We start from the raw sequence: 11,800 nt of genomic DNA on the forward strand, positions 1-11,800 counted from the left end.
AATCGAGGCAATCCATCCACAGGTTTGACCAGTGTTGACTGCCCTAGTTTTGGGTAGCAGGTTGACTTCAGTCAACAGCAGTTTGACTGTGTTTTGGGGGCTATTCAAGAGCTGTTTCTTCAAGCTGTTTGAGGGCTACTTTACCGGAAATTGACCAAGCATATTGGAGGTCAATTTCAACTCGTTTGACCAAGTTTGACTTTGTTGATCTAGGGTTTGTTGCTACTGATATAAAATTACAGAATTCTGATTTTGTACTATTTATCTCTGCTGAACTATTGAAGATAAAAGAAGATTTGATCAAAGGGTTTCCCTGCATTGGGGTTTGTCGCTAGCTAGCCGCCACATCTTGTGTCTCTTGTCTTGACTTGTTTTCTGTTGATCGTTTAATGTTCTATCTGCACTTAATGTATATGTGATTGCTAATCTGTGGCTAATAAGAAGAAAAGAAGTAAACTTCTCTAAGCATAGAACACACCATAATTTAACACAAGGATTCAAATCCACAACTCAAAAACTCAAGTTAGAGAACTTACCATGGACATATGTTAAAAACTGCAATAGTTTTAGAAGAGTCTAACAACCCTTCCAGGACAGATTTTGAGGATTTGACACTGGTGTAGACATTGGACAATGTAAAGTTTTGTAGATGTTCTATGCTAAGAGCAATTTCACTTTTCTCACAGCAATCATACAAGTAGTTAAGAAAAATGCAGATAGAACATATAAGCAGATCTTACAGAAGACAAATCAGAAACAAGAAAAATGTGAGTGTTCGTTTCGACGGTCAACAGGATGCTTCAACCAGCAAAGTCTCCTTTGGTCAGCCAGCCCAGATGTGTCACAAGATCCCTCCAACTAGTAGATGAGTCAACCCAAGTCAATTCTACAAAAAGTCAACGCTGTCCTGAAGCGTCAACGCAGGGGCAGCAAGCTAAAAGTCAATGCAGCAGCAAAACGGTCAACCCTTTGACCTCGATTTTTGTGCCAGATACTACGGCCTTCAAAAATCGAACTTTCCACCAATTTTCAGCTTGATTGGACCAAGCGTTGACCAAAGTCAACGCTGGTCAAACTTTCTGCGAAACCCTAGCAGCAGAAACCCTAGCAGCAGAAAATCCGTATGGTCTGTCCTCTTCGTCCTTCCCACGTGTGGCTGAAATTCGTCCTCCAGGTAGCGTACTCTCTAAGATGAGAGAGGAAGATGTGAGTTGAGTTGTGATAAAATTCTCTCCAACTTTTCCTGTATATATATCCATCAATGAGGGTGTGTGACACATATGTTGGGCATGTGAGCCTACATTACAAAACTGGCTGACCTTGCACATATAATTTATTAAGAATAATAAATTCACAATATAAGTTCTGCTCATCGGATTAAGACTATTTTTATATGGATTTTACACCTCTCAGAAAGAGGAATCCAACAAAAATATTAGCCTCTTAATCTGAGCATCAGAACATGGAGTTTGGACCTAGTTGTCCAAATTTAACACTCCCTCTCAACTAGGGAGAACTCCATTTATTAGTGCAATCAACATCGTGAGTCATCCCGCCGAAACTTGCTTTGCTGGCTTCTTTATTTCAGAACAGAAGTGGGTCAGTCACAAAGATATCATTCCCCGACTAACATAATCAGTCCAGAGGTCCCAGACCTCACAAATCTTGATCCCAGATCAAGAGGTTGGACCATGCCATCCTAGATAGAGAGTACGGCAATCTCTGATGCGTCCATCAGTCTTTGCTAATAGTCTCTAGCTTTTCCACACCTCATTGGCCAAATGAGAGGTACTTCCCATGAGCCCTGAACTCAATGGGTAGGATGCATACGGGGCACAGATTAAATGAGTGGCGAACCAGCTCAATAATCACAAGGGTGGGGCAGAAGCATTATGAGTGCTTATAGCTTCGAGAAGCTATCCCCAAAGCCCCCCAGAGCTCCCAGAGCTCATCGTCCAACAGGACCCACATCATAGGGTCTTTCCACGACACCAAGACTCTCACGGAAGGTTAGGAACTTGACCTTCCCCAGGGGCTTAGTGAGAATATCCGCGACCTGCTCATCAGTTCCTATATGATCGAGCCTTACGGCGCCTCGCTGTACCATATCCCGGATAAAGTGGTACCTGATATCAATATGCTTGGATCGGTCGTGGAACACAGGATTCTCAGTCATACGAATCCCACTCTGATTATCACAGAGTATTACAGTGGTATCTAGCACATGTTGGAACAGCTCACTAAAGAGCTTCCTCAACCAAACTGCTTCACAACAGGCCATACTAGCAGCAATGTATTCGGCCTCCGCGGTGCTCAAAGCCACCGACTTCTGCTTCCTGCTCATCCATGAGATCGAAGCAGAACCAAGATTGAAACAGCATCCAGATGTGCTCTTACGATCCACCACACTGCCAGCCCAATCGGCATCAGTATATCCCGGAGTATCACACTCCCGGCAGTGTATCTCAGCCCATGGTTTATCGTGCCCTGAAGATATCTCAAAAGATTCTTGGCACCAACCCAGTGAAAATGATGAGGCTCAACCATCTGTTGGCTCAAAGTATTCACTGCAAAACATATGTCCGGACGGGTGTTCACTAAGAACATCAAAGCTCCTATGAGTTGACGATACTCAGTAGGATTGGCCAAGATAGGCCCTGCAGCGCTGCCACTCAACTTCTTAAAGTTGAGTTCCATTGGTGTCGACACGGACTTACAGTCCACCATCCCAAATCTTTCCAGAAGCTTCACAATATACTTTCCTTGAGAAAGGAAAATCTCTCCAGGTCTCTGCCAGACCTCTAGGCCTAGGAAATAGTGCATCAGTCCTAGGTCTTTCATCTCGAACTCGGCAGCAAGCTCCCTCTTACATTGATGAATGAGAGGGTCACCACCTGTCAGGAAGAGGTCGCCCACATACAGCACTAGAATGAGAGGCTTTCCTTCCACAACCTTAAAGTAAAGGTTTGGATCAGCATTGCTTCGAGTGAAGCCCAGCTTCATCAAGTAACTATCCATCCTCTCATACCAAGCTCTGGGTGCTTGCTTTAACCCATAGAGGGCTTTCTTCAACCTGCAGACATAAGTGTCTCGATCTTGAACTTCAAATCCCAGAGGTTGTTCTACATACACCTCTTCCTTTATTGCACCATGCAGAAAAGCGGTCTTGACATCCATCTGATGAAGACTCCATCCTTGCGTTGCAGCAAGGGTTATGATGGATTGGATGGTGGTATATCGAGCCACAGGTGCAAATATATCGTCATAGTCAATTCTCAATCATCATGGATCTGCACCTCAATGACTGTAATGTTGCTCTCATTATACAGCATCACATTGCTACCCCAAATCAACAAGAATGACAGATCTGGTCTTTTCATTGTAATGTACTCCTAGTGGAGATTCATATCTTCTTTGCTGTCTATGCATCATCACGCTGCATGCTACCCATGTTGCCTTTGCATCATCACGTTGCAACACTACAACACAGTCAGATCTGCACTAATTGAGGCTTACGATCACCCAATCAAGCCTCCAAATTTGCTCCCACAGGTTGCCCAACCATCTGATCCAAAACTGATCAAATTCCTTGACCCAACACAAGGCATAAATTGTTGTTCCAATCTGTTTTCGCTGCTGCTCCTAATTGTGACTGGTTAGGGCATCCATATGCTGCAACAGCCCTTAACCAAGTCACCAAACAGCCTTCAAAAACTACGTGCTACCCTTGTATAAGTCCCCTGCATCCACGCTGTTGATTAGGGCTCAATCTAGCCCCAAAACAGTCCCACGCAATGCCTTTTCAGTGGGGTAAGGGCCTGCGGCCTACCACAGGTGGCTTCCTGTACCCACGGCCTGCTGAAACAGAGTTTCCAGCCCGCACATAATATTCAAATCAACCCAGAATTTTGTCTCCTTTATTGAGGCCTTTCTGCTGGTTAATTTTCACTCCAAAACAGTCATAGGAGTGACCTAAACGTCCCCTCTTCCTTCACTGGAAATGCCCTTACCTGCACCCAATAAAACAGAGATTTAGGGCCCAATATACTGCAGATTTAGGGCTCCTATTCTTAGCGTGTAAGGGCCTCTTGGGACAGCGTATGAGGGCTCTTTAGAACTGCGGATTCTCCTCTAGATCTCTCTGTCCACAAAACCCAAACACGTGGAGAGAGTGCAGTGGTAGTCTCCCTCTTAATGCCAGCTTCTCTACAGAAGTCTTTGAACTCATTTGACTCATATTCAGTGCCATTGTCAGTCCTCAAAATCTTGATCTTCTTTCCGGTCATATTTTCCACCAAGGCTTTGAAGGTACGAAACCACATGAAAGCCTCATCCTTCTTTTTCAAGAAGTATATCCAGGTTTTGCGAGAGAAGTCATCAGTAAATGTCATATGGTAAGAACATCCCCCCAGGGATGTTACAGGGAACATACCAGAAAGATCAGAATGGACCAGTTGAAATATCTCAGATGTCTTTGTGACACTTGAGGGGAAAGGTCCCCTTGTATGTTTTCCTTCAGCCCTTACATACACCTTTATGATTATTTCCAAAATCAGGCAGCCCTTCATGTTCATGATCTTATAATGCTGCCTATGCATCATCATCATGCTGTCCTATATATCATTGTCACATCACAGCCATATAAATCACTGTCATACAAGAATCACTTCCATACATCAAGAAACATTGTCCAAATATCACTAAAGTCGCTGCCCAAACATTATTGTCATAGGAACAAATATCTCTTCCATATATCATCTCCATTTGCATAACTGTTATAAGAGTAAGTGACACTACAATGAGTGCAGAAGATCACTGTCAAAAACTCTGTCATATTGTCATATTTCACTGTCATACGTACAGAAGATGGGGTCTGATAATAAGCCCACTTGACTACCCTTAAGCTCTTCCATATATCCATTTTTAAGACTCCAAATCATCTACCTTCTAACAGCCCTTGTTGTCCTTCTCAAGGGACTATACTTGGAGCTTTACCAAGCATCTTCTTACAGCCCATTATACCAGAATTGCAAACTGTCTAATCTGGACCATAGTATCTGGCAAATTCATCATTATAAAAGACAAGCACATACCTGTGATAGACGTCATATTTCTGTCCACAACTACATTTTGACCAATGCACAGGACCCTGAAATTTCGGCCCTGGTTAGGGCTTTCTGTGGCTTCTACGACAGCCCACTATACAGCCTTCAAACCTCTTTAATTCCTACGTTGATGGTCAAGGGTACTGCGGCCTTCTTCCTGCTCCTTGCTGGGCCTCTCGGCCCTCTCAAACCAGACTTTTGTCCCATTGTAAAACTCAAAATCACTCAACGGCCTGTGCATAGAGAATAACCCTTGCATTTATGCTCAGAACTCCTCTTTACAAGCTCAGCTAGCCTCCTTCCTTACTTGGCCAATCAGATCATAAACAAAAGACACAGAAATACTCCTCTTCGCACTTTGGCCAGAGCCTTAAGCCTGCAGATACCTCTTCATCACTACGACTTGACTCTTCATGACTGCAGCCTCATGTCCTTATGACTGCGGCTTCCTTTACTGCCTAAACATATCCTCTACAGTTGCGCTGTATATCTTTCCGTTACAACGTATATCATTGATAGCGTATATAATCCTCTATGTACAGCGACACAAAGGCATCCATTGACTTCGATTAGGGCATGATTATTTCGATGATGATTGCTATAGATAGAGTTTGTCTTCACCTCAGCTCTGATACCATGTAAAGTTTTGTAGATGTTCTATGCTAAGAGCAATTTCACTTTTCTCACAGCAATCATACAAGTAGTTAAGCAAAATGCAGATAGAACATATAAGCAGATCTTACAGAAGACAAATCAGAAACAAGAAAAATGTGAGTGTTCGTTTCGGCGGTCAACAGGATGCTTCAACCAGCAAAGTCTCCTTTGGTCAGCCAGCCCAGATGTGTCACAAGATCCCTCCAACTAGTAGATGAGTCAACCCAAGTCAATTCTACAAAAAGTCAACGCTGTCCTGAAGCGTCAACGCAGGGGCAGCAAGCTAAAAGTCAACGCAGCAGCAAAACGGTCAACCCTTTGACCTCGATTTTTGTGCCAGATAGTACGGCCTTCAAAAATCGAACTTTCCACCAATTTTCAGCTTGATTGGACCAAGCGTTGACCAAAGTCAACGCTGGTCAAACTTTCTGCGAAACCCTAGCAGCAGAAAATCCGTACGGTCTGTCCTCTTCGTCCTTCCCACGTGTGGCTGAAATTCGTCCTCCAGGTAGCGTACTCTCTAAGATGAGAGAGGAAGATGTGAGTTGAGTTGTGATAAAATTCTCTCCAACTTTTCCTGTATATATATCCATCAATGAGGGTGTGTGACACATCTGTTGGGCATGTGAGCCTACATTACAAAACTGGCTGACCTTGCACATATAATTTATTAAGAATAATAAATTCACAATATAAGTTCTGCTCATCGGATTAAGACTATTTTTATATGGATTTTACACCTCTCAGAAAGAGGAATCCAACAAAAATATTAGCCTCTTAATCTGAGCATCAGAACATGGAGTTTGGACCTAGTTGTCCAAATTTAATAGACAATAAGTCAATTTTTTGCCTCATTTATTCAGAAAATAAAACTTTGTTAGACGCTTATCATGGACCTATGGATGAACAAAATGTAACGGACTGGCTTCAAACCACTTTTTACGACCTGGTAAAACTAGGGTTTAAGGACTTTCATCTGCCTACTTGTCAATATTTCGTTACCCTTGGCCTATAGTGCTGAATGGAAGCTCATAGCCAGATAATATACAGAGCGTAGGGTTTTTGTATAAGGGAGCAGTCAAAATGATACCATGTTTCTTGTATTCTCTGGTTAAATAATTGAGAATGATCAGAAACCTTAGTTTAAATATCTAGTAGATGAAATGGGTGGGGCCTGACGATGATCTGAAATAATTTCCTTAGTATCTTTTTCTTTCAGCTCAGTGTAGAGAAAAAGCCACGCATCTGTCTGATGCATTACTATGAGTGAAGTCCAAGGTTTGAATTGCAGCAAAAGCTGTAATAGCAGGACCTCGGTATTCCCCAAAACTTTACTAGATTGGGCTAACACCCCAAGAATTTAAATAATAGAGACAGGTATCAAATCCTGCAAACCAAATTGAGAAATCAGTTAAACATTTACACATGGCATACTCGATGGTCTTTCCCAAATGCATACCAACAGACAGGTCATTGTCAGGTACTCAACAATTTCAATGAGCACTGTATGTATGTATTTTGGGTGTGTCTAGTCATTTTTCAGGCTGTGTTGGTGTTATGCATCCTATTGCTTTGGCTCCCGTGTGTGTATGTGCTGGGCTTGGGCTGCATATGCTAGTGCTATTCTGCCTTGCTATTTGGCCTTATACAGATATATCCACAAAAGGAAGGGATACACTCTGTAATCTGCAGGCTATATATTTGACATACCCAACTCTTTCTTCATCTTATGTGGTAGTCCTTCTGACAAACTTGGTGGATACAAAACAACTAAAGGCTCAAAGAAGAGGATAATGAAAGGAACAAATGCTCAATCAGGGACCATCATGAACAAATGTTTTGTGTGTGTCTTCCCTCTGCAGTCATTTATCAGGCTATGATGGTGCTATGTATGCTATGTCTTTGGCCCCTGTGTGTGTATGTGTTGGGCTGGGGCTGCATATGCTAGGGCTCCTCTGCCTCTGAAACACTCGCTACATATGCTAGGGCTTCCTCGGCCTCATACAGATTTATCAACCAAAGGAAGGGATGTATTACTGTAATCGGTAGGCGATACATTTGATATGCCCAACTCTTCATCTGTGGTGGTCCTTCTGACAAACTTCGTGGTTACAGAACATCTAAACGCTCAAAGAAGAGGCAAATGAAAGGAACAAATGTTCAATCAGGGATGATTATGAACGAATGTTATGTGTTTCCATCTGATGACTAGGTAACTAGTGGAGATATAGCAGATTTGGGTAAAATTGTACATATCATGTATTGGTGTGGAATGTCTCTTATATTGTGTAGTGTATGCTGTAGCATTGACTTTTAAGATCTCTTGGAATTATTTGACCATGCTCAAGGATCAACTTTATAGATGTAACTGATCTGGGTGTTAGCCGTTAATAATCTGCCTTCATAAAAGATTTATTATCCAATTTACTGATCCGACTGAAGTTTCCACTCTGTGAAAAGCATGCAAAAAAAAAAAAAGACAAAATACTTAATGAAGAATTTTACATCAAATCATACTCTTTGGGGGAAAAGCTACTAATATTTGTTTCACACAATCAAAGCAACCAGCGCCAGTTTTCATTAGCATTCTGGCCAAGAAAGCCATCAAAACATAATTCCTTAAACTTCTATTTAGATGTACAGGCGGTGACAATAAATAGAATTTGCATTCACAAAGGCCGTATTGTCTTTACAACTTCTATTTGGAAGAATACAAGACAGGTCATCAACGCGAGGAAATGATACAGCTTCAATTCTGTCAAGGCCAAAGGCCTTCATTGTCATTTCTTTCCCTTGCCTATCACTTTTATCAAGTGACTGTCAACGATGCCATTTAAAAAGAATCAAAGAATCACAAGAAAAAGGAACATAGATGCTAGCAAAAGCAGAGGAAAGTTTCTAGAAACTACATGCCCTGCTCCAGAAGGGAAAAAGTCAGGAAGAGAGCATTCCTCGCCATTAAAAAATAGTTTGGTAGGATAGCCATCACCAGCTACAACGTCTATACCAGGTGTAAGCTTCTTTGTGAAGGAAATCACTGACTGCTGCTTACCAGGAATCCTTGGATCATAAGGTGTACTCCCATTTGTTTCTGCATTCAAGTAATTCAATCCCTCTTTGCCTTGCATGAGTAGGGTGTTGTTCAACCCTGGTACTTTAGTTCCATTAAAAGAGTAAACATCTTGGTAGCCAGCAAAGGCTTTATCCATCTCAACAGCAACAAACCAGTTTGCGAACTCATTGACCCCCCAGTTGAAAAGAGTAATTCTTGCACTCCATCCCTTTGAATAGTCAGAATAGACATGCCAGTTAACGCTCACACCACAGTAATCACCACAGGGTAGTGGTTGTGGTATAGGAAAATGTTGCATCCTAGCCCATGCGATTGCTTTTGCAGTCCGGTTCTGGAAAGGAACAAGCAGAGCCGAAGAAGGAAGGAGCATAGCCGGTTCCTTTGGACTGCAAGCTGGCTTTATTGAAGATGGACAACCACAGGCACAGGTTTGACAAGGGATGACAGACTCGTTATAATAAGCAGAGAAGGAAACACAACAACGAGGTTTACCAATCTTAGTGGAGATGTTGCAGACTATCTGCCAGCTAGCAATGGCAGATAAAGTCCTCTGCGTCCCACTAGGATCTGGAAATTCAGTTGGGTCTACTCTCCTTGGCTGCCCACATTGATAATCAGGATTAAGTATACCGTTTATCTTCCAATTCAGAGGAGGAAATAACGTGGTTCGATTCAAATCTGGAGGGAGTTTGTAGACCTGAAGTTGGAAAGCAGATTTAGACTTGCTTGGATCGATGATGGGTGGAAGAATAGTGCCATTTCTGCAACAATATTTTATCTTTCCGACAGCTGTATTATTAGCCATGTATTGACTAAGGTCCACAATTGTTGGGACCTTCTCACAACTCATCACAGTTGAGAAATCCATGTCTTGGTAGAAAGCGCCTGCAGCTCCATTGATGCAGTCACTCTGACTTTGTTCTAGTGTCTCTGCACCCTTCATGGCTTGAATAAATTCTCCCCTCTGCCATTCCCAGGACAATTTCCAGTAGTCCAAACGGCCAATAGGATTCTCATTAGAAATTGTTACCTGTGCCCAATAGTTGCTTTCAAAGGCCTGTGTGACATCATAACTAATGGTGAGATCTCCTTCCTGGCGAGGCAGAAATTTTGTTTCATTGACAACAGTTACAAACTTAGGATCCTTTTTGCAGCAAACCTCCATAAAGCCCTCTGCAAATGCAACACTTAAATGCGTTTATTCAAAAAACTAATTGCAGATAAAGTCAAGTCAGAATTCTAAGCACTGTCAAAAAAATTACACTCTGAAAAGTACTCCGGTTAGATGAATCCATTTTAATTTAATGATATTATAGAAACATATTTCGAAAAGAAGAAGCAGATAATTACTCGTAACAGAAGGCTTGGGGCATGTGTATCCTTCATTAGCAAGGTTGATGTTGTTAGGCATGGGAATACTCTTTTCTCCAACTCCAAATTCAGTGCCTTTCATCACAATCTGGACCGCTATCTGGTTTATGTCCCCAGCAGTTTCAATGGCAGTCTTGAGATCTGTCTGTGGGAAACCTGCCAAAACGGTGTCGTTGCCCACTTCGGCAGGAAAAGACGACCCATCTGCCATCACCGCATTGCTTGCAGAGACAAGCACCTCCTTGTGGCGAAATCCAATGAATATCTGCCACGCTTTCAAATCCTCGGTACCAGTATTGAGCACAGTTGCAGTGGACTTAAAAGTGTAGGGCTGTTGTGTTGGATCCGTGACATAGGGGTAGGTTTTTACTGGATTGCTTGCCTGGTAGGATAGGTAAATGCCAATGCACGAATTCTCTGTGGGGGATGGAGCTATCTGAACTTGGGCCTCCACCCACCAGCTGTTACAGAGAAAAAAATACAACAAAAGCCCCAGAGCAATAATCCCTCTCCTAGCCATATTTGGAGCTCAAACCAAACCCCAAGATTGTTTCTCACAGCAATCCCTAAGATTGTTTCTCACAGTAAGCTAACCAAATTGGACCTGTGATTGATCCCCGTTCCTGAAAAGATTCCAGAATAAGCAACACCATGTAGACCTATCGCTTCATATTTCCTAATGGAGAGCCTAAATCCCGAGAAAAAAACGAAATGGGTAATACTAAAATGGGATCAAGGGAACGAAAACCTTACTGTGTATGTCGATACAGACTGTTTTATCATCATCTGGCCAGCCTAAACTGCTTCTCTGTTCTTCCAATCCGCGTGCACAGCCAATAATAAGCTGTCCGCCGGCCTGCTGACTGATTAAACAAGCGATCCCACTGACCTAATACACGCTTTCCAGAGTCGAAAAAGTCCTAAAGGGAACCTGTCAAAGAAATGGGTAATGGCGGAGAGGTCGGAATTGGTGACCTTCCTCGATATTAAAAATAATATTACCTTATGCATTCCGACTACCCGTTCCCCCTGCCATTATCGCTGTTCCGCCGGAAGCAACGGTTCCGAAATTTTGAATCTCATGAGATTTAGTCTACGAGATACACGAAAGATGATGGATGGGTTAAATTTAGTTGCAATGAAAGCGCTGGCCAGTCCAATGAGACCGCCCCCAGGGTATCTCGCGTGTTCGACGTGGCGGGCCACGTGATCCTGGTCATAACTTCCCGCGCTCTGCGTACATGGTCTACTGATTAGACGTTGCCATTCCGATGTGAACACGGAGCCCTGTTTTTCTAATGGAATGAGACAAAATATGAAGGTTTGTTATGATAAATAGTTGGTATGGTGTTGAAGGTTTGTTATGCATAGACTTAGTCTTCTTCAAAATCTAAAGTTGTTATCAATTTTAAAAAATTAGAAATCAAGGTTAGATTCTTACCCATCCCTTCAAAATTTTATTTCCAAATCTCAATTTATTACAATATATTTTTTACTAAAATTGATTATATATATATATATTTTTAAAAACTAAATTAATTCAATTATTAACGTGTTTGAATTTCTTTAGACAAACAATTAAAACTAAATTAATTCA

At 42.1% G+C, this 11,800-nt stretch overlaps 1 protein-coding gene across 1 annotated transcript; it reads right to left on the reverse strand.

Moving 5' to 3' along the window:
• Nucleotides 1-8,363: 8,363 nt before the first annotated feature.
• On the reverse strand, nucleotides 8,364-11,333 carry LOC149167109 (COBRA-like protein 10). Its single transcript, XM_089432870.1, has 3 exons — nucleotides 10,957-11,333; nucleotides 10,183-10,826; nucleotides 8,364-10,005 (listed from the first exon to the last, which is right to left on the reverse strand). Exons 2-3 carry the CDS (start codon nucleotides 10,721-10,723, stop codon nucleotides 8,603-8,605), a joined length of 1,944 nt encoding a protein of 647 aa, XP_089288996.1. The 5' UTR covers nucleotides 10,724-10,826; nucleotides 10,957-11,333; the 3' UTR covers nucleotides 8,364-8,602.
• Between the last annotated feature and the right edge of the window lie 467 nt (nucleotides 11,334-11,800).

Source organism: Pinus tabuliformis, chromosome 5_1, assembly GCF_031772625.1.
Source record: "Pinus tabuliformis cultivar Carrire ecotype Pingquan chromosome 5_1, CPIR1, whole genome shotgun sequence".
Classification (NCBI taxonomy): domain Eukaryota; kingdom Viridiplantae; phylum Streptophyta; class Pinopsida; order Pinales; family Pinaceae; genus Pinus; species Pinus tabuliformis.